General features: G+C 63.5%; 1 protein-coding gene across 5 annotated transcripts in view; it reads left to right on the plus strand.

Moving 5' to 3' along the window:
- MAD1L1 (mitotic arrest deficient 1 like 1) overlaps positions 1-13,966 on the plus strand; it is a 319,021-nt gene extending 305,055 nt beyond the window's left edge. For all 5 annotated transcript variants that reach the window (XM_027042376.2, XM_027042377.2, XM_027042378.2 and 2 more), the window contains one exon: positions 13,537-13,966. In XM_027042376.2, the coding sequence (XP_026898177.1) occupies positions 13,537-13,695 (159 nt within the window). In that variant the 3' untranslated portion in view covers positions 13,696-13,966. The remainder of the gene's footprint in view (positions 1-13,536) is intronic.
- Positions 13,967-22,770: the final 8,804 nt, after the last annotated feature.

Below are 22,770 nucleotides of genomic sequence, written 5' to 3' on the forward strand. Positions count from 1 at the left end.
CCCATCATCCTGCCGCACAGGCTCTCGATGGAGGGGACAGTGACCCTGGCCGTCAGGCCGTGCATCGTGACGGCAACACGGGGATGGTCATGCCGCCCCGGCTCACAGTGGTGGGGTGCAGCCCGGGGAGGCGGTTCTGGCTGAGCTCCCAGCCCCTCACCTCTGGTGCACACGCCGCCCCCCCCCCCCAGGTGGAAAGGGAAGACGGGGTCAGACATTGGTACCCTCTGCACAGTGTCCAGCACATGCCGAGTCCTGTCAGGTCACCCTGGGGGCAGCCCAGGGCTCCTGTGTCATCGCAGCCCCTCTCTCCACCTCGGGGCAGAGGCAGATGTGAGGGGAGGTGTCGGTCCCCCGCGTAAGGAGAAGGTCCCAGGTGTGGCAGCCCCAAGCTCAGCTCTCACCTGCCCCTGCAGCCCCCACCCCGCCACAGGCCCTGTGTCCCCCGCCACGCCCACCCGCCCTCTTCGGGGTCTGCCTGTGGGGCGTCCTCCCGTCTCCTGCTGGGTTCCCGCCCATCGTCCCTCCCACCGTCCCTCGGGCTCAGGCCTGCCCTGTCACGGGGTCACCCTACAGGTCACGGAGGGTCCTGCAGGAGCGCGCACCGTCACTGCGTCCCGGAGTGTGTGACGGCCCAACCCTCGTCGGCGGGATGCACGCGGCCCCGCGACAGGATGTGACCCGAGCGGGGCCAGCAGGGGCGAGGCACGGGGACGCCAGGCATGGCTAGTTCTTTGCTTCGTTGTCTTTTCACCCGTGGTGAGATTGTGCCGATTCACGTGAATGTCCCCGCGGTGGCTTCGGCTCACCCCCTCAGAGCCTCCTTCCTGTCAGGCGGGCGCATGTGTTTGCAGGGACCAAACTTCCGGGCTGTCCTGTCGCCACGGCGGCATGAAGTGTGGAGCAGAAGGGAGGTTCTCACCAGCCTGTCCCGGGGGGAGGAGCGCCAGCGGGACGGCTCTTGCGAAAGCAGGGTGTCCTCGGAGACCGGTCCTCGCCGGACCTGCCCCTTTGGAAACGAGAGGGGTGCCTGAACCGGCATCCCCGGCTTTGACTTTGACGCCTTCGCCTGAGGCGGAAAAGGCCCGGGAGGAGCCAGGCACTTTGGCGATGAGATGTTTTAACTGCATCTTAAGATGGGATTGCAATAAAGAATGCCGAACCGTGACTAACCGATCGTATCTCAGGTCGGCCCAGCGCAGTCACCTGGGCCGCCCGCAAGGTCTGCGCGCTCATCGGGCCGCGGCCCCCGGGGAGGCTTCCGGGTGCAGCCCGCCGCGCAGCAGGCTCAGCCCGGGGCTCATGAGCAAGAGGGAGGTTCCTGTTCTGCTCAGTCGATGTATCACCCATCCAAGAGCCTTCGGGTTCTCCAAGAAGGAGGAGGGAAGGACACGCCATCCTGCAGGGTTCACAGCGAGGCAGAGGGTCCCGGCGGAGGGTGACCTGCTCCTGCTTTTCCGGCCACCCTGCCTGCCGGCGAGGTTCCGGGGCTCGGTGTGCGCTCCTGAGCGTGAGGACGGGAAGCCCGGGCCGCAGGCCTGCCTGGTGGGCGTGCTGGGGCCTCACGTTGGCTCAGGGTTCAGGCAAGCAGCCTCTCCCCGGCGGGCTTTCCCGTTGAGCCACAGGCGGGCGGAGGTGCACGCGGCCTCGCCATACCCCGGTGGCCTGGGCAGGGGGCAGGAGGGGGGCAGAAGCCCAGGCCAGGGAGGACAGGGGCACGTGGTCGGTGCTGGCTCAGGGCCCCGGGCGGGAAAGGAGGGCCGAGGAGGTGGGCAGTCTGTCCTCAGCCGGGCCGGGCCCTCCTAGGAGGCTCCAGGAGACCATCACCATGGAGCAGGCACCCCCCACCACGGGGTCCCAGGACTCCTGCCCCGGGTCCTTTCCGGCCGCCGCCAGGGACTGAGACGGGCTCCTCAGGGCAGAGCAGAGCCTGAGCCCCGAGCCCCTTGCCGGGACTGGCGGGGACTACAGTCCCGGAGACGTGGCCTTGGGGCCCCTGGGCCGGAGCCTTGGGAACGGCCGGGTTGCCCCAGGGCCCAGGGGGGTGGCGGCCCCCCACAAGCCCGGAGCAGGGGTCGGAGGGGCCGGGTGTGACCTGTGGAATCTGTTGGGACTCCCTCTCTTGTGTAATTACCGGCGTGGCAGTTGCAGAGTTGAGATGCGGCTTAAAAAGCCTTTGTGAGTAATTAGTGTCAAAAACACAAGATCTACAAAGCCATAAACTCACAGCTTGGTGATATTACCGAGTACTAATTAAAAAAGAAAAAAGAAAATTTCCTTTCGTGATCAGATTTTCAGCCTTGCCAAAGATGAAAAACAAGGCCGTTTGCAGATGATACCAACGCCAGAGGGCTGAGCGGGGTCGTCAGCACAGAGATGGTGGCAGAAACGTGAGGGCTGGGGACCCTGGGACATTGTGGGGCCCGGCTCCCCGAGGCCTCAGCCAGGAGCGCCCGTGGTTCCTGGCGGGGACGGAGAACCCCGAGTCAGGGGCAGTCACAGGCCCGAGAGATGGGGGCCTCGTCCCCCAGCGGGACCCTGCGCGGCAGCCGCGGCCCCTCGTTCCAGGGGAGGGGGGGGGGTCTAGGTTACCTGGACCGCGTGTGCCCCGGCTTCGGGTCGCCCGGCCCCGCCGAGCCTCCCAGCAGCCTCCCTGCTCGGGACCCCTGCGGAAGAGAGGCACCTGGCAGGAGCCGGGCGCCCTAGCAGAGCCACCCTACGCGCTTCTCTCGGTGCAGACAGAGGAGGGGACTCTGCTGCCAGGATCGAGGCTGCTTTAAGGCGCGACCCTCACGGCCGCAGGAGGGCGAGGGCCGGGCGGCAGGTCCCGATCCCATGGCGACCGGGCGGTGACCACTTCCGTCCTCGTCGCTCAGGGCCCGTGGCAGCCACGCGCCAGCCGGGTGAGCGGCGAGGCCCAGCGCACAGCGCGTCTGGCTGCTCTTACACCATCGTGACTGTGGAGACACAACTTTCCGGGAGTCACGTCCGTCACAGGGATGTCTTTAACCCAGGGCTAGCACGATGTGCCTGCTGCATGGCGTGTGACCACGGCCGAGGCACCCGGGCCACCAGCCGTGCTATGCCAGCCACCTGTGAAGTGCGGGCTGCCCCCCCAGCCAAGTGGCTCCCCCATCTGGTCTCGGGGTCCTCGGGACCGGCCTCTCCGTACGGCCGGGCCCGGCACTTGTGTCTCTGTGCCCCTGGCCCAGGGTGGGGCCTGGAGGCGGTGTCCGCGGTGGTGGCCAAAGGAGGCGGCCTGGGCCCGGCGGGAGAGAATCCCTCTCTCTCAGCCAGGTCGCTCTGTCGATGGCACAGGACCAAGCGTTTGCGGACCCTCGGTATGTGTACCCGCAGCCGCTGGCTTACTGTGCTGTAGGGCCCGGTGAGAAGACCGCGTAGCACTTTCTCCCAAGGCCATGGGGGCTACAGGGGAGCCAGGAAGTCCCTGTGGAGGCGGCTGGGAGCAGGGAGGGCGTCTGTGGAGCCGCCCCCGCCTCCTCACTCGGAGCCGCTGGCGGTATTTATTCCTGGGTGTTTGCATTCCCGTGTTTGAGGCCCCTGTGTGCGTGCACAGCACACGTCTGCTCGGGTTTTGGTCAGGGGTGTGCGAGCCTCCCAGGTCATCGAGGGGAGAATGGCCATCGTAGCAACACGGGGTCGACAAGAGTCTCTGTCCGCACCATCGCTTCCTTTTGTCGGGTGCATCCCGAAGCGTTTGGTGTTTTGACGCTGTCGTGAAGGGGATTGCTTTTCCGCTTCTAATCTCTCCTTGTTGCTACTGTAGAAAAGCAGTTCGTGTTTGAATATTGATCTTTTCTTTTGCACCCTCGCTAACCTCATGTGTCGTTCCTGGTATCTTTGTAGTGATTGGATTTTCTACCTGGACCGTGACGTTGCACCTGCACGGGTCCACACAGCCTCCAGAGCGATGCTGAGCCAGCTGGCGAGCCTCTGCTTGCGGCGGGTGGGGAGGTGCTCGCTCTCGGGCCGTCGACCGTGGCGTGAATGTGGGTTATTCGCAGGTGCCGTTGGTCAGGCTGAGGAAGTTCCCTCCTGTTCTGAGAATCACGTGGCCCTTCTTCTTGACATATCGGCAGTGCTGGGCTCGCCGTGGGCTTGGGGCGTGCTCGTCCTCATCGGGTGTCTTAGACTTGATGTCGGGCTGGTATCGCTTCCTCCGGTGTTGCGTGTTGCGTGGGACCCAGGGAGTGCCACCAGCCCGGGAGATTCCGTGAGAGGTTTTCCATAGCGGACGCAGGGCTTAGCGGGTTTAGCCCTCCTCTGCGGTGAGCTCGGCGAGTTCTGTCTTTCAGAGTTGGTCCGCTGCATCTAAGTTGTCGGACTCACCAACGTGAGGCCGGTAGTGCTCCCTCCTTGTGTTTCTGACATCTGTGGGACCCGTGCTGTCACCCCCGTCCCCCACGACCCCATCAGTCGCCTTCCGCCCTTCATTCCTAAGCAGTCTGGCCCAAGTGCGTCAGCCTTGTTAATCTTCGCGGACCGCTGTGGGTTGTATTTTTTTCTCTTGCTTTTCTGCTTTCTGGTTCATTGATTTCCGCTTGGATCTTTGTTTCCTTTCTTCTGCGTACATTGGGTCTCATTTGCCCTTTTTATTTCAGCTTTTTGAGGTGCAAGTTGAAGTCACTGATGGGAGCCCTTTCTTCTTTTCTTGCATAGACATTTAGCGCTAAAAACTTCCCCAAGGTCTGCCTCAGTCTCTCCACAAATTCGGATGATTTTGTTTTATCTTCATTCAGTTGAAATGACTTAGTAATTTCCCTCTTGGTTTCTTCTTTGACCCAGGGGTTACTTAGAAGTAGGTTACCAAGTTTCCAAGTATTCTGACAATCCCCAGCTACCTTTCCGTTACTGGGTTTTGACTGAATTTCATTGTGGTCGGAGAACATACTTTGCATGACGTTAATCCTTTAAAATTCGTTGAAATTTGTTGTAAGGTCCAGAATGTTGTCTGTGTAGCAAACGTACTTAAAAATACCGTGTATTCTGCTGGAGTGTGTGCTATAAACGTCAGTTACGTCAGCTTCTTTGATAATGTTGTCAAGTGTCCTATCTTCTATCAAAGTCTCGCCGATTTTTTATCTTTTCTGTCAATTAAAGGCAGACAAGCGTTGAAATCTCTAATTCTGGATTTGTCTGTGCCTTCTTGTATTTCTGTCATTCTTTTTTTATTTCATGTATAAATTAGTCCTGTTATCATTCTGAAGCAACCCTCATCCCCAGTGACGGTCTTCGCTGCAAAATCCGTTGTTTCCGGCCTGTCTTGTTCCTTGAACCTCTTTCTCTGCCTTCCTCTGGGTCGGGGGAATGTTTTGTACAAGTTGGTCTGTCTCCTTCTTTGACTTACTGTCTGTACTTCTTCTCGTGCTGTTTTGAGGGTTGTTGAAGGACTCGCGTGCCTCTTCCCGCAGCCTTCTCGCGACGTGGGGCGTGAGAACCCCGCCGCTCCGAGCTCCCCTTGGATGTCACTTTGTGCACGCGAGGAGGCTCGTGGCCTGCTGCTGTCACGTGAGGAGATTTCAAGAGTCGGGGCTTCCCTCCGCTCTCCGTGCTCCCATTTCCACTCGTGCGCGTCTGGAGCCGGCCTCACCTTCTGAACATTTCCACGGGGAGTGGGGGGCGCCGGGGGTTGTGTTTGGTTGCTGCTTCTGTACTTTGCAGGCCTCCGTGGTCGCCAGTGAGCGTCCGCTGTCACCCCATCCTGCGCCTCTGGCCATGTGTCTGCTTGTCTCTGGCCGCCGTATCTTCAGATGTGTCGTTCCTGCTTTAGAGCGCTTGGGCTACCGCGCACTCTGGTGGCATTCTCCTGACTTACCTTTCGCGTTCGGTAAGGTTTTCACCACCTTTCAGGATGTTTTTCTAAAGGGATCTTTTTCTGCCCTCCCATATCGACAGTGCATGGCGGAACAAGCTCCCACCGCGAGCACGGTGGCGGTGGCCCGATGGTCAGCGGCCGGACTGCGCCCAGGTGGGCCCTCCTTCGCGCCGCAGCCACCAGTCTCTTGGGGAGAGACTCGCGTGGGTCCGCTCAGTTCCTCTTGGGCCATTGGCCAGAGGCCACCGTCAGTTCCCGTGGCAGCTGGCTGCATCCGTCTTGTCAGCACGTGAGTGAGTTAATATCCGAGGTGGGGACACAGACACCGTGTGCCCCTTTCCACTGAGGGAAGTCCAGCTCGCAGAGGGGAGGGGAGGTGCCACGGTCACACGGCGAGTGGGAGGGGCAGCCACGATCGGAGCCCAGGTCCCCAGCTCAGTCTCTGCCGCTCCCCCGGCCGGCCGCCTGTGTCCCCGTGAGCGCGCCACTGTACCAGCTTGTCTGGACGGGGAGGGGGGCTTCCTACGTGACCTGGTGCCATCCGTGTCATTGCGCTGAGGGTGGCTGGCTAGGGGACACGTGCTCCAGCCCATCCGGCCCGGGCCCTCCCGGGACGTCCGGCCTTCAGAGCCGTTCGGGGGCCCCTTGCACTTGGCCTCCTGCCCCTGGGAGCCGGTAGGAGGGAGGTGGCCCGGCCCCCACGGTTGTCCCCACCTTCCTCCCGGGATGGGCAGGAGGCCTGGGCCGGGAGTGGGACGCCAGACGGAGCCTGGCCCTGTGCCGACGACCTGTGGGCCCCCTGGGCGCCCACCTGTGATGCACGAGGCTCGTTGGAAATGACCCTGGGCCCTCGCCGCCCATGTGTGCCCTCCTGCCCCTCCCTCGTGAGGCCGTGGGAGCAGCTGCACAAACCGGGGCGAGGCACGAGGGATGCAGAGCCGTATAAATAGAGTAATAATAATAACAACTGTGGGCTCGGAACCGATCTGCAGCTGCTGGGGCGCCTGGCCTCGCCCCCCCCCACCCCCCAGAGCACGCTGGGGAGAGGTCGCCCCTCGCCGGGGACGGTAACTCCAGCAACGCCGGAATAATTAGAACATGCGGTATTTAGCCGTTTCCCGGCACAATTGAGCGGGGATAATTGGGGGAGCTATTTCCCTCCGCCCCGTGCTGGACATGCTTTTTGCCAGCTCGGCGTTTGCAGCTTCGTGCTGGGACGGCCTCCTCGGCGTTCCGTCCAGCTCGTCCCGATCCGCTGGCCACCACGTCCCTCTGCCTGTGCCCAGGCCTGTTTGGGTCCGCCTACGTCGAGCACCGGGGTCACCACCCCCCCCCGCCGCCCGCCCTCCCTGAGGGACAGCAGTGGACGGGGACACGCACCAGAGCCGGAGGCTGGTGGGGCATGTGGGGGGACACCTGGGGGGCAGCGGTGGGAAGGGCCTCCTCGCCCAGCCGGCCTACAAGGTGAGGAGACACAGGACAGTCACAGTCGGGGAGGGGCGAGGGGGGCAGCAGGAGCGGCCAGGTGGGGGCTACGCGGAGGAGGGATCCAGGGCCGAGGGTCACCTCCGTGTCCCCACGCGGGGCCCGGGTAGGCCGGGCCACTTACACCACGACCGACCGCCGCCCTGGTGCGTGGTTCTGGGTGGGAGACCCGCGGGTGCCGTGGCGGGCATCCCAGGGGCCCCAGTCCCGGGGCCAGGCGGCCGGTGAGGCCCACGAACTCGCACGTGCCTGTGGCAAGAACAGCGCGTGTGATGAGTGCCCTGTGTCAGAAGTGCCGCTCTCGGAGACCCAGTTCGCGTCGGGCTGGTCCTGGTTACGGAGACGACGTGCGGCCGCAGTAAAAAATCCACAGAGTGCACAAAGCCATAAGGAGCTACGTTTCATCGCAGCTCCCTGAGCTAACCACTTAGGTTTTGTGGTTTACACGCTTTTTCTCTGTGCGTGCAGAGCTGTGTCGTGTGAGCGTGACCCACTGCGGTGCGCGCTCAGGGGGCTTCCTCCGGCACGGAAGTTCAAGGCGACTTCCTGGCAGACGTGGCGAAGCCGCCGTTCACGCATCACTGGTGGGCGTGTGCCGGCTCAGGCAGCGCATTGGGCCCTCGCCCGCGTAGCCGGAGCTCGCGCGCAGCCAGGGTGCGCGGCCTGGGCCGCCCCTCTGCAGGACGGGCTGGTCCCCGGAGGAGGAAGCGCCTGTGCTCCTGGTAGAAGGCTCCTCCCCTAGACAGGGCCACGGCCACCCACCACCCACCACCGAGCACATCCCGCTGAGCGGGGGCTCTCACACCCAGCGGACGCGCGGGACCCGAGCTTCGCCAGAGCGCCCCGGGTCACCCAGGGCCGGCACCGGGAGGAGGCCGTCCAGGCAGAGGGGTCAGAGCAGAGGCGTTGGGTGGTCGCGTCTGAGCGGGGGGACGGCCGCTCAACCCCAAAGACCCCGGGTACGCGTGCGTGGCAGCAGGAAGGGGGTGCCCGGCACGCGGCAGGCGTCTGCGCACGCCTGCCCACACCGACCGTCCCGCGTTGTCCCCGCGGGGCCAGCATCTGGCCGCGGAGCCCGGCCGGGACCCGGCTGGAGAGGGGCCATGCCTGTGCTGTGCCCGGGCTCCCAGCCCCTGCCTCGCACACGAAGGCCCGGGGGCGGCGCCGAGGACGGGGCCGGGATGGGAGCGGCGGGCTTCGCGGGACGCAGGGCCGTCTGGAGCTGTGTCCGCTCAGGTGCCTGCCGCCCCCAGATCCGCACGTGAGCCTTCATGCGACTGAAGACGGCCTCCAAGCAGCCGGCCTCCCCCGGGCCTTGCAGCCACCAGCTTCCCACCTGCAGCCGGGGAGCCAGTGAGGGAGTGGAGGGCCGGCCTCGGGGCATCTGAGTGCGTGAGCGAGGTGAGCCCCGGGGTGACGTGGGGCTGCTGTCATTACCCCCACCCGCCCCGTCCTGACTCCCGCCGCCTCTTCCCCGGGCATCCCGGGAACGGAGGGAGACGGTTCAGGGAGTCACAGATGAACCGACCGTCGCAACTGCGGCCAGCGCTGTGCGGGAGGAGGGGGCCCTGTTCCGGCGGGGGGGACAGCCATGAGCGAAACCCACCTACGCACCTGACCTTCCAGGAGGCGCCGGGACACAGAATGCCAGCCCCGGGTCACTCGTGACTCGCACGTACCCCTTCCCGGGCGGGCTTGTGTCTCGGGAGCAAAGGCTGGCAGTTTCCATGAGGCCCATCGGTTTGTCCGTCTTCGTTCTGTTCTCCGGACTGTGCTTTCTGTGTGAAGTCTGACAAGTCCTCCGCCTGGTCTTAGGTCCTGAAGGGTCGTCTCTGTGCTTGAAGGTTGTTATGTTTTACGCGTGAGTCTGTGATGGGCTTGGAGTTTAGTCCTGCCTGAGGTGTGAGGTTTAAGTCAGAATTCTTTTCAGTTCTCTCGTCTTCCTGCATGGGGCAGCTCTGGCACTTGCATTAAGAAGGTTGATTGGGGGGGGGCCTGGGTGGCCCAGCCAGTTGGGCGCCCGACTTCGGCTCAGGTCGTGATCTCGCGGTCCGTGAGTTCGAGCCCCGTGTCGGGCTCTGTGCTGACAGCTCAGAGCCTGGAGCCTGTTTCAGGTTCTGTGTCTCCCTCTCTCTGCGACCCTCCCCCGTTCATGCTGTGTCTCTCTCTGTCTCAAAAATGAATAAACGTTAAAAAAAAAAATTAAAAAACAAAGAAGGTTGATGGGGCACGTTAGTGTGGACCTCCGTCGAGGCCCCCACGTGTGTGTTCTGCCCCCAGGACGGGACGGCGCCGCCTGTCCCACTCGGAGGCCGCGTGGGCCGTGCGCGCCCTTCTGCCGAGGGTTTTCTTCGGGAATGGAGGTCGCGTTTTGTCAGAGGCGTTCGTTTCCTGTGTCGGCAGTGGGACTGGGTGTCCTGGGGTTGTGGTGACACGTCCTGACTGGTCGTCAGCGCACCGGCCACACGCAGAAGTGCCTTGCGCGTGGTCCTGGCGTAGTCCCCGCTCTATACTTCCCGACCACGTTGGCTGAGCTCTGTTGAGGGTCTCTGCACCAAGTCCACTTCTCTCTTCCTCCTGTGCGTGTGCGCCATTTCTGGTTTGCTGTCGGGCGGACACGCCTATGCGCAGGAAAGTGCTCTCTCTGCTCCGTCTTCCGGAACAGACCGTGGAAAATGGGCGTTAATTCTCATTTAAATGTCTGATAAAATTCTCCGGTGAAACCACGTGGGACTGGAGATTTCTTCTTGAGCGTTTTAATTACAAATTCGGTTTCCTAAATGGCCGCCGGACTGGTCGGGTTCGCTGCTTCATCTTGACCGAGCCCTGGTGCTCCGTGGTGTTTAAGGGACGCTCTGTTCCCAGCTGTCAAGTTTATGGGCATAAAGGGTTTTTAAGTGTTTTCTTATTATTCTCGGAACAGCTCCAGGATCTCACTTCTGGTATCGGCAGCTTCTGTCTTTTCTCTTCCGTCAGTTTTGTTGCTGGTTTCGAAGGACCGGCCTCTGGTTGCAATACCCCCGCTCCTGTCGTCAGTTTCGTTCATTCCTCCTTGATCGCGACCCTTCCCTTCTCTGCCTCTTGAGGCAGAGCCCCGACACCTGGGGGGTGGTCCCTCGTCTCCAGCAGGGCACCCCGGGCTCTGTGTCCCCCCGGCTCTGCCCGGTGCACCCGCGAGCCATGACCCCGCGTTTCGTCTCGGCCCGCGGGGTCACGGAAGCACGCCGCGTCATCTCATGTGTCTCTCGTCACCGAGCTGGGACCCCCAAGTCTCTGTGACTGTCCGCCGTCTGTTTTCAGGCCCCAAGATGCTCCCGTCGTCCTGCGTTTCCCTCCAGCTGCCGTCAGCCGCTTCCTCGGGAGTCGATGGGGCCTTGTGACAAGCCGCCATGCCACCGTGACACAGAGACAATACCCCGCTCCCAGAGTCTTGAGAGAGCGGTGTTCGCACTGCCTGTTTGGTCATCTTGTTGCGCTGTCTAAATCTTGCTCGGGTGGGGACGTGAGGACCCACACCTTGCTATGAGTCTCATCTCTGGATTCTTCCCGTGCCTTCGTTTGCGGGATTGCCTTCGGCTCCCTCAGCAAGCAGTAGGCTTGCACTCGACGGGAATCCCCTCCCCCCTGTGCCGTCCCGCGGGCAGTCGGGGGCTTGGGAGGGGGCCACCGAAGCGGGGCCAGTTCCCTACTCAGGGCATCTCACAAAGGGCCCGCCGCGTGCCGTCCCGCCAGCTGGGGCGCCACAGGCTCGCATTTAACGAGCCCCGTTGGAGCCACTACGTGCTTCGCCTTCCGCTGACGCACAGCCCCGGAGCCCCCCGGCGTCCCCGCGCGGCCCGTCTCCGCAGACTCGCGCCGTGGCAGACAGACCTGGCCGTCTGGGTCCCGGCCCAACCCTTCGAGGCAGGCCGAGGCTCCGCCGTCTGGAGGGAGGGGAGGCCTGGAGGCAAGTCCAGGCTGAGGTGTGGGCGCCGGACCGCGCTGACGACCAGCCAGGGGCCACCGGGGGTCTTACCGTGGCGGAGCGCCTTGCTCGCCACAGGGCGCCTGCCAGCCACACCGCGGCCTGTCACTCCCAAACGCTGGGGGCAGAGGAGGCAGAGACACAGGCCATAAATATTTCCAGCCACAGCCAACGCGTCTTACTGGGCAATTTGCTTTTTAAAAAATTGCTCTCTAATTTTAAGCGAACAGCCCCTAATTAGAGTGATTTACAAGGTACCTGGGGACTGGGTGGTATTTGAGCACGGTGGAGCCTAGCAGAGATTGATCGGCATGGCGTGACCGGGGCACATGCTGGCAGCCACACGGCTCCACGCCGCCTCTGAGCAAGGACACGGCCCTTCCCACGGAATGGGCCGGCGTGGCCGGGGGCGGGGGGCTCACAAACCCTCGGCTTTGAGAAGGCCGCCCTGGTCACGCCTCCTTCCTGCACGCCCCCCCCCCGCCGGCCCCAGGGCACAGCCAGTGTCTCTGTGGCCGTGCGCTCGCCTCCTGAATGCGGGGCAGGTGCACTGAGGTGCCCAGGATGGGCCTCGCGTGGGCGAGCGTCAAGTGACGATTGTTCGAGACACGGCCGCAGTGCTGGCAGCCGTGAGGGATGTCTGATGTGTGTAAAGCATGGCTAGGGCCCCACAGCCCAACGGGGATCTGGGGAGACACCCGGACTGAAGGCCACCTCGGGCAGGCAGGGGTCCCAGCCAGGCACAGCGCGGTGTGGAGGGACCCCGCTTCGGAGGAGGGCTGCCATTCAGTCGCCGAGCCAGGCGGGCGCCACGGCCTCCCTCAGCGCCCCCCCGAGCGGTGCCCTGCGTCTGCTCCCCGCCCCTCCGCTGCCGGAGGATCAGCCCCTCTGACATTTAGGGGAAATTTTCACAATTGAGCAGAAGGCAGAAATGAAAGGATTTTCTCGGTAAAAGGTCAGAGTGGTATCTCTTGCTTTTGTTTAAAAATGGTCCGTGTTGAATCGTGACAAGCCTAAACGTGCGGACGTGCAGGGGAGCAGGGTGGGTGCCCTGGGGAGGCAGCAGAGGCCGTCCGCACGGCTCACAGGCGGGGGCCGCTCAGACGCTGGGTGTCACGAGCTCCAACGGCCCCCGGGAGGGCTCGTGGGACAGGACGGGGGAGCAGGCAGGCCGGCACCAGCTCCTTCCTGGGGTCTCGGAGGGAGAGACCACCGCCTCCCAACAGGCGCATCCAGGCCTCCTTCCCGGGCGGAGGTCAATGTGCGGGCCGGGCGTGTGGCCCACCGCGTGCAGGGGTGAGCCATGCACACGGGCGGAGCCAGGCAGCCCCCCGCAGCTCCTGGGAGGAGGGTGGCCCCGTCAGGCTGTGGGGCAGACGGGGGTTTAGTACATGCGCCCAGCCCTTGGTGGGGGGGGGGGGGGAGTTCCCACGCTGTGCAGTTCACCCCACGGCTTGCTTTTTGGTGTATTTGGTGTCTTCCAAGCTGTGCCACCACCACGACCATATTTCAGAACTCTCGTTGGCCCACCAAGGACCCTCACGCCCACTGGCAGTCCGTCCCGTGCCCAGCCCAGCCCCTGGCAGCCACTGATGTACTTTCGTGGACTCGCCGTTCTGCACACTCCCTACGGGTGATCTGACGCACGCGTGTTGTTCCGTGTCTGGGGTTCGTCCCTGGCGCAGCAGGGGTCAGGGCTCCGTTCTTTTCGTGGCTGAGTAACAGTCCGCCGACGGACTCCGAGGGCGGCGTGCGCACCCCGGCTGTTCCGCGTATCGTGGCCAGGAGCGGCTCCTCCCGCGGAGAAGCAAGGCCCGCGAGTGGGGTTGGCCTCCCAGCAGGGCCGCCGGTGGGAACCCCCTCCGTTCTGTGGCCGGCGCCGTGTGACGGAGGAAACGGGATTGAGCACCAGGGGGCACGGCCGTCCGCCCGGGCGCAGAGCAGCTCTCTGGGGCGGCTCCGGCCCCTCGCCCGTTCGTCTGTAGCATCGGGGGGTGGGGCGGGGTGTCAGCTGCCGTCACGGTGGCCGGGCTCTGAGGACGGGGAGGGCTGGGCAGACCGACAGAGGGCAGCTGGGCACCCAGAGCCCACGCCCCACGCCCCACATCCCATCTTCTGGACCCCCGCCGGGGACGGGGTCTCCATCCCTCCCTGTCCTGTGACCGAAGGGCCCTGGGGCAGGGGCAGGGGGACCCCGCAGGCCACCGCAGCCCTGACCGTGTGTCCTCTGTGTCTCCCGCCCACCCTCCAGGCCACGGGACCCTCGGGCGCCAAGATGCAGCTTCTGGAGACGGCCTTCTCACGCACGGTGCCGGAGCTCATCGAGCTGCACCTCCTGCGCCAAGACAGCATCCCCGCCTTCCTCAGCGCCCTCACGCTCGATCTCTTCAGCCGCCAGACGGTGGCCTAGCCTGCGGCTCACGCGCAAGAGGGCAGCCGGCAGGTCCCGGGCCCACCCTGCCTCCCGCCACACGGCCCCACAGACCCAGGCGGCCCGCACCTGTAGCCGGCAGGGGAGAGGCCACACCCTCCTTCTCGCCCAGGACGTTCGGTGCCGCCGCTCCGGGGGTGGCCCGGGGGGCCCGCTTCCGGCCCCCTCCCCAGCGTGTACCCCCGCCCACACACCGCTCAAACCCGGCAGAGTCCCTGCTCCGTATGAAATAAAGTTTGCTCCTCGGCCACCCCGCCGGCTCGCTGTGTGCGTCTGAGAGGACGGGCTCGCCCTGCCCACCAGCCCTCGGTTTGGCCCCGGGGCAGCCCCTGGACACCAGGGGACGGTGGGTGGCAGCCCAGGAGCCACCGCCCCCAGCAGAAGAGAGGGAGCGCGTGTTCAGGTGGAACAGAGTGGCCGAGATACCTCCCCTGCCCTGGACTCCGCCCCCCCACGCCCCCACCCTCCCCCCCGCCAACGGACCGACGATGACGCTCGCACTCTGCGGCCCCAGGTGCTGGCCGGGAGGGTGGCTCCAGGCCCCGTGTGGAAGTGCTGGCAGCCAGCACCCCAAACCCCAGGCCCCCACGGGCGACGCTGGTGGTTCCGGCCACGTCCTCCTTCCTGTGGTGACCTCAGGACCAGCAGCCTGCACACACCTGGGCACCCGGGGCAGGGATGGGGATCAGAGCACACGGGTCGGCCTTCTCCCCGGACCCCTGGGCACAGGGACGGGGGCCGCCTTTGTGGGAGGGGGTCCAGCTGCCAGCCCCGGGGGGACCTTGGCCTCTGTACTCACAGCTCCGGGCCTGGGGGGCCCACTGACCAGGGGTTTGGGTGGGCTCGGGAAGGCCTGGAGTGGTGGCCCACCCCTCCCCCCAGCACGGGACGTTGGGGGACAGAAGATGGGCCGCCTGGCGTTGGAGCGTCCGAGTGGCACCTCATTGACGCGCACGGCTCAGCACTCCAGGCCTGTCACCGGTCACGGGGACAGTGAGTCCTGACGTCAGCCGCCCGTGCGGCTGCTTCGGCGGTGCCAGCCCGTGGCCGGCAGCCTCACCGCGGGCAGACGGAGACACGGCCCGGCCAGGCCCCAGGGCCACCAGCAAGGCTCTCCTGCCTGAACCCGGAGCCCCCCTGGCTCCCTGGATCACAGCACAGCCCGGATGGCTTTGCTGGTCACTTTGAAACTGAGAACACGGGCTCGGGGTGGTGACGTGGCTTCCCAGGGCCACAAGCCAGTGGGAATGGGGACCCCGGTCCAGCTCGGGGGCTTTCCGCCCTCCACGGGCTGAGAGCCCCGGCTTGCCCGTGCGGACGCCCGAGGCTCCCCTGCCCCGCGTCCTGTCTCACCGACAGCACCCATTTCCAAACCCGCTCCCCAACGTGGGAGGCTTGCCGAACCCCGTGGAGCAGCCCCTTGGGAACTGGGAGGAAGCTCCTGGGGGTCCTGGCTTCTGCAGCAAAGACCACCCACCCCTGTGCTGGGTTTCAGGCAGACGTCAGAGTGGACTCCCTCCCAGGCTCTGTTCTAGGGCCTGATCCCTGAGCTCGTGTTCCGCACCATCAGAAACCCGCAGGGTAGTGGTGGGGCGGGGCCGGGGGGGGGGGGGGTTGTTGCTGAGGCCCTCTGGGCTTGGCCCTGCCCTCCCCGGACGTGGGGGCCCCAAGCCTACAGCAGGAACCGTGCCAGCCTTGGTGTGAGGAAAGGCCCCCGCACCTGTTGCAGGCTCCAGCCTGGAGGGTGCGGTGGGCGGGGAGGCCGGCCTTCCCTTCTTCTTCTCTGCCCCGTGGAGCAGATGGAGGGCCGGCCGCTTGTGCAACAGGAAGGGAACGTTCAGTTCAGAAGGCCACGCAAAATCACCAGCCCCTAAAAATGCTCTGCACGACCCCTCGCGCACGGGCAGGAATACACACACCAGCACGTTCCCTGTGTGCAGACGGCGCTTACCAGGGACAGGCACCCTCCAGGGCAGTGGGCGTGGGGCTGGTTCCCCCGCTCAGATGGCTTAGGTAGGGGTGTCCGGCCGGGCCCTGACGGCAGGTGGACCTCAAGGGACGGGGATGTCCTGGATCGTGGGCCAGGACAGAAGCTCTTGACCTCTGCCCCGTGGGCGGCCGAGGGAACATCCGTCCGCAGTGGGCCACGGAGGCTGGATGCCCCCCAAGGGGTGCTGGTTGCTAGGCCAGCCCAGGCGAAAGAGGAATATTCTGGAAGGATTTGGGTCAGAGCTGAGGAATCGGGCTGCATGGTGCCACAGCCCCATGGCCACCAGCTACCCACTGCCCAACACAGGCCACGAGGCCCCACGGCTGCAGGGCTCCACCACCAACCTCCAAGATGGTTCCTAAACTGTCCCCGAGGCTTTTGTCCCCTCTCGGGTTACGGTGCCTGGCTGGGTCTCGCATTGGCACAGCCCACTGTCCCCGCTTCTGCAGGACGGGGTGGGCACCGGGCAGCTCAAATCCAGCAAAGGCCTTCCCTCAGGTGCAGACGCCCAGGCACATGTCCCATCCCTGCCACGGTCCCTAGCTTCCTCCCTCCACAGGGAGAGGGTCTCCCAAGGCCCCTTCCAGACGCCGACGCACGGGCCAGCCTGGGCTGGACGGCAGCTGTGCTCCGTCCGATTCCAGGGTTTTCCTTTCCACAAGGGAGCAGGAAGATTCAAACAGTGGGAGCGGGAGCACAGCTCCTGCCATCGTCCCCCGGGGCTGGCCCCGTTCCCGCTGCTGGACTCGGTCCAGTCCCCTCGGGGCCACCCGGGGAGCCGGGGGAGGCGCAGACGGCCACGTGAGCCTGGGCCCACCGAGGCCCCGGCCGCCAGGCCACAGAAAGTTCTGGTTCTGGCAGATCCCCACCTCTGCCAGCTCATCAGTGGGCACCCGACACTAAATGGTTCTTAAGCCGCTAATGACTAATTTTAAGGGATTAGCGCCACAGCAATAAACTCTAATTGCCAGGATGTAACAGGATTTGTGTGCGACAGGCGGCTCCCAGCTTCCCCGAGGCTCCCAGGGAGGACAGCGCCGCCTGCCGGGGCGTCCGCCGGACCCCCCAGCCGCCGCCAGCACCCGGCCCCCCTCTGCATCCGCGGGCCGGCAGCACCAGAGCTGGTCAGGGACGCAGGTTCTCGGTTCTCGGGTCCCGCCTAGACCCGCTGAATCAGAATCTGCACGTGACGCGACCCCCAGGTGGCTCTCATGCCTGGTTCAAGGCCGTGAAGCTCTCACCCCGCGGGAACCAGCCAGTTCACAAAGCTCCCTCCTGCCTGTGGGCTCCCCACAGGGGCCCGTCCAGAGAGGGCAGGCCCCGGTCTCCGCTCACACGCGTGCACGAGCCGGGCCCACACCCCGTCAGGGGCTGAGTTGAGTTCCCCAAATCCACAGGTGGAAGCCCGGGACCCGGAATGTGATGTACTTGGAGACGGGGGTCTGAAGAGGGGGTTAAGGTAAGAGGAGGTCACGACGGTGGGCCCCAACCCAGCAGGACTGGGGTCCTATACAAGGAGGAAATCAGGACACGGACGCGCGTAGAGGGACGACCACGTGAGGACACAGGGAGAACACGGCGTCTACATGCCACGGAGGGGCCTCAGGAGGAAGCAGCCCTCCCCACGCCCGGATCTCGAACTTCCAGCCTCCAAGACATGAGGAATCATTTCTGTTGTTTCAGCCGCTCAGTATGTGGCGGCATTTGTTACAGCGGCCCAAACTGACCACTGCTGCCCCCATCTCCTGAACCCGCTCCGTTCTCCGTTACGGCACCTCTGGCCCCCGCCATCTTCCTCACACGTAGTTTATCAGCAACACACATGTTACACAGTTTCCATCAGGCTCGCGTGGCCTCGGGAACCCACGGGACTGTCCCACAGAACATGCAAACCACACACGTGTGACTTGAAATTTAGTAGCCACATTTAAGAAGTAAGAGGGGCACCCGGGTGGCTCAGGCGGTTAAACTTCCGACTTCGGCTCAGGTCATGATCTCGCGGTTCGTGGGTTCGAGCCCCGCGTCGGGCTCTGTGCGGACGGCTAGGAGCCTGGATCCCGCTTCGGCGTCTGTGTCTCCCTCTCTCTCTGCCCCTCCCCCGCTCACACTCTGTCTCTGTCTCCCAAAAATAAATAAACATTAAAAAAAATTTTAATAAAAAATAAAAAGAAACAGGTGAAGTTAAGTTTAAGATATAGATTTTATTTAAACCAACGATTCCAAAAGGTTACTTCAATGTGTAATTAGTGTAAATAATTAAGGAGACATCATTTTACTGTGTTTTTACCGTCCGCCGCGTCTGGGAAATCCGCTGTCTTCTGTCCCACTTGCCGCCCTCCCCAGTTGGGACAGGACCTTGTCGTGTCCACCACAGGTCACTCGGGACCTCACTGTGCTTGTGAAGGGCCCTGTCAACTAAGAGAAGTGGCTATCCCAGCATGTGACCTGGCAGTCCATGGGGACCTGGCAGAACCAGGGGGCGGTGAGCAGCGTCCCCCACAGACAGGGGCCCAGGGCGCCCTCCCCGGAGCCCGGCCTGGGCGCCCGGTGGCCCTCCCATGCTGGCTCTGCCCCAGCCTACACAGCTCCCGGTCTCCCCACAGTGAGCCTCAGTCTCCACACCTCGAAAATGGACTGCCCGCTGGGGGCCACCCTCCCCCTGCCCGGTCGCTGCCCCCTCCGCCCGCCAGGGCTCCCTGTGTGGTCTCGTGAGTGTAACACCGTAATTAGCCCAATTACCAACAGCCGTCATGACTCTTTTCTCCTTTTTTTTTTTAACTGAAAATGGAAATTAAATTTTGCAGCAGGTTTACAGGCTGTTAACGGAATTCACTAATCAAACCCCAACACCAAGTCCTTGAAAATGAGAATTTAAAAAGGTCTGCATTTGCATATTCATGTTTTTAATAGGGTTCAGAAGGTATATTTGCAACTGATGAAAAGGATTAATTAAACCTAATTTGCATCAGTGGCACATCTTAACCCCTTCTGAGCTGGCCTGAGGCTGGCTTGACCAAGGGTCTGAGGGTGAAATGCGGGCCAGGGGGCCAGAGACGCCAGCCTGCGCCCTTCCTGCGGCCGTATCCTGGGATCCTGGGTCCCCGGGTCCCCACGGCTGCCACGCAGGGAACCAGGCCCCAGGCTCGTGACCCTCTCTCATCGGCGACCCTGGCAGGAGGCAGCGGTGGTGTTTTCTGCTTAAAAAACACACGTACGTGGGGGGTTTGTTTTTCTTATTCATACCAGCCATTGTCAAACATTTGGAAAATGCAGGAAAGTCTCAGGAAGAAAAGGAACATAATCGCTGTGCACTTTGGATGGCGCGTCTTCCGGAACTTTCCCCTTGAGCGTGTCTGTGCACGTGGGTGCACAGCGTGTCGTGATGCTTCTGCGCGCCCGGCCCCCGCGTGTTCTCTTTGTCGGATCCCTTTTGTCGGGACGTCGGTTTCCCCCTCTCGTTATGATTATTTTGCACCAATCACCAGTAATGCCTGGGGTCAAAGGGCAGCCTGGGGTCAAAGGGCAAGGACGTGTGGGGGGGGGGGGCGTGCGTCCTAATGACCGGTCCTGGGTTGACGCACCCATGGTGTCATCCCGCGTGACGGAGGAGAAACTGAGGCTCAGAGATGTCAACACAGCAGAGGTCAGGTGTGAGGTGTGTGCGGAGATCGGAAGAACGTAGAATCTGCCGTCGGCCTAACGATCAAGTATTTGGTGTGTTTCTATGTCGGTGCCGAACAGGGTGGGCATCTTGGAAGCAGCAGACGCTCGGGCAGCCCCCCAGCTGCAGCCACGGCCGGCGGCCTGGGAAGCAGACCCGTGGGCTGGGGGACACGCGCCAGCCAGACAGGCTCACTGCCCAGGGAGTGGCCCTTCAGCACCGGGAACACACAGGTCACAGGTGATTGAGTCACTGGGTACAACGCCAGTCTGTGCAAAGCCCCAGGCACACGGCGATAGGAGGAAGAGGGTCCCTCGCCTCCGGGGGACGCTACTTGTCAAGGAGGACATGCTGCTGAGGGGCCCACGGCCCCAGGTCCCCCTGGACGGTGGCAGGGGGTGGCCCGACGCAGACAGACCAGCTCCCCCATGGCACTTCACTGGGAGGCATACGGGGGAGAAGTGGGTTCAAGGAGAACCCAGATCCTGCAGGGAGGCCGATGGGAGGGCGTGGGAGGGAAAGTCGTGGCCACCGACCGTGGAAAGATCTCCGGGCGACACGAGAACAGAGAAAACCAGGCGTCGCTGGTAACTGGTTTCAGCGAAAGAAACTGTAAGGCTTTTCTTTCTTACCGAGGGGCACTCCGCGGACGGGACGGGCCACCCGGTGGGCACAGCTCCACACGGTCATGAACCCGTGTCTTAGCCTGCTGGAGCCGCTTGACTAATGTCCTGGACCGGGGGCCCCAGCAACAGACGTTCAGGTCACGGGGTCAGGGACCAGCAAAGCCGGTTTCCGGTGGAGCCCCTGGCCGGCCGTGTCCTCGTGAGGTCGGAGAGGGCGCTCGGGTGTCCCTTCAGGTGTCACCCCCTGGAGGCCCGTCTCCAGGCGGTCAGGTGGGGTCAGGGCCTCAGCATGTGGATTGTGGGGAGACACAGCGCGTAGGCTGTACCTGGTTGTAAAGGCGCTTCGAGCAAATCTGGTATCTTTACCTTGTGATTTTAATTAAACATGTAGAAGCATTTGATTAAAGTTTATAATCAATATCTAAATATCTGGGAAAGTTTATTGGTTAATTTTTCTAGTTGGGATTCATTAATTGTGCAAGTGTTTAAATATTTAGGGAAATATGCTTAATAGATGCGTCAGATTAGCAATATTAGGCACCACGCGGCGAGCGGGGGGACTCCTCTCCCCCGGAGACAGAGATCCCGCTGGGAAGCCGCTGGGTGTGCGAGTGACAGCTCATCTCCGGGGCGGCCACGACCAGCCTCCGAGGACAGGGCCCCGTGCGGAGGCCGAGGCACCGGGCCGAGCTCGCTCCTCGGCCACAGTGACCGTCCCTTGCGTCTCCATCGCCAGCCCAGGGTCCAAGAAGGTCATGACGTCACACTGTGTGACGGGCTGTCCCTCTAAGCCCCCTGGGTCCAGCAAGTGGCTCCCGGAGCTGCATTTCTAGCCTTGACTCAAGACCCGGGACAGACTCAACAGACAGCAGGCCGGGGAGGGTGCGCTGGGCAGGCAGGCGGTGGGGGGGGAGGGGGGAGCCCTGACCCCGCCTCCCAGCTAAGGGAACCAGGGTATGAGGAGAGACCCTGCAGAGGAAGCGGGTGCGGCTGGCTTCTGCCCTTCAAAACGGGGCGCCGAGAGGCAGGGGCGGGGGAGGGGGGACCCAGACCGGATGGGAGGGCGGATCGGAGGCGCGGTCTCCGACTCGCAGCAGGCGCACGTGGTGGCCAGGGCAAGACCCCCGCCCGCGGGCGCTCAGGGGCCGCCCAGACTCCCCCCCCCCCCCACCCCGAGGTGCCGTCCAGCCTGGAGGCGGGGGAGGCCGCGAGCTCGCGGAGAGCAAGCCCCCGGTGGGAAGCAGTGAAGGCGGTTTGAGTAGCACCGAGAGTAGGCATCACCGCAGGTGCGTCCGTTAAGCAGCAGGAAGCATCCGTCATTCCTCTGGATGGACACGGACTGTTCCCAGACTCTCGGGCCTCAGAAACGTGCATTTCTGTTCATTAATGTGGTCCCGTGACATGTGACGCGCTGGGTGACTCTGTGTCATCGGGCGTGCGCGCAACGGGACCTCGCAGGCCCACCGCCCCCTCCCAAGGTCACCGCGAGGAACCCCAGTGCCTTCCGGGTCCGCCGCCTCCGGCTCCGCCCCGAGGCGGCGCCTCCCGTCCTCTCGCCCGAGGGTCACACAGCGCAGAACGGCACGCGGCTCGGAGTGCGCTCGCGCTTACGGTGCGGGACCCCCGCGTGACGCCCGGCGGTCTGCCGGGGGCCACCGTGCCCCGCGGTGACACCGTCCGGCCTCCGGGCACAGCTACACGGCGGGGAGCTTCCCAGCACAGGTGTACCCGTTGGCGCGTCACGTGGACATCCGGCCGCTTTCCCAGGTTTCGCTACTAAAAGCCACCTGGAAGACCCAGCGTGTGCCTCGTCGGGCTCAGGATCAAGTGTTTCTTCAGGGTTTATCGAGGAGCAGAAGGCTGGGTCGAGGGGTCCGCGGGCATCGGGCTCGGGGAGAGGAAGCCCCGCGACTTCGGGGGCGCCGGAACCTGTGCCCCATCCCCTCCACGGGGGGGCCGGGTCTCCGCACACCCCGTGAGCTGCTCGGCCCCACCTACTTCCCACTCCTCTGCGGGCTGCAGGTCTCCCGCGGCCGTGGCCCCAACGCTCTGTGCTTCAATCCCTTGCTGGTTTATCCGTGCGAACAGCTCTTCCCACCATATGACTCACCTTTCCCCTTTTTTGGTTATTTTTCCATACACGAAGCTCTCGACGCTAATGCAGTCAAAGGTCTGCCTCTCCCGTGTGCTCGGCACCCCCTCCCCACACAGGGAGGCCGTGGGGACGCCCCGCGCTGTCGTCTGCAAGCGATTCTTATTTATGGAGTGAGACAGAAATCCAATTTCGTTTTTTTCCACACGAATAACTAATTGTCTTGGCCGCGTTTGGCGCACGGCCCCCTCTCCCCGCGGTCTCCCCGCCCACGCCACCGTAAATCAGGTGTCCGAGGACGAGCGGGTCTCCCTCGGGGGGCCATTCTCGCCACCCCCCACCAGGCCCCTAGACCCCGCCACAGAGCCACCCCTGGTACTGAGAGACCCCACAGCGAGGTCACCACTGCAGGATGGTGGGGGACGCTCTGACTTCTTGCAGTGACTCTGTGGCCTCATTTTAAAGAGATCACCTGTCAGGGCACCTGAGTGGCTCAGTGGGCCAAGGGTCCGACTCTGGCTCAGGTCATGATCTCGGGTTCCTGGGTTCGAGCCCCACATCAGGCTCTGTGCTGACAGCCCGGAGCCTGGAGCCTGCTTCGGATTCCGTGTCTCCCTCTCTCTCTGCCCCTCCCCTGCTGGTACTCTCTCAAAAATAAATAAAACATAAAAAATATAGTAAAATA

This window comes from Acinonyx jubatus, chromosome E3, assembly GCF_027475565.1.
Source record: "Acinonyx jubatus isolate Ajub_Pintada_27869175 chromosome E3, VMU_Ajub_asm_v1.0, whole genome shotgun sequence".
Taxonomy (NCBI): domain Eukaryota; kingdom Metazoa; phylum Chordata; class Mammalia; order Carnivora; family Felidae; genus Acinonyx; species Acinonyx jubatus.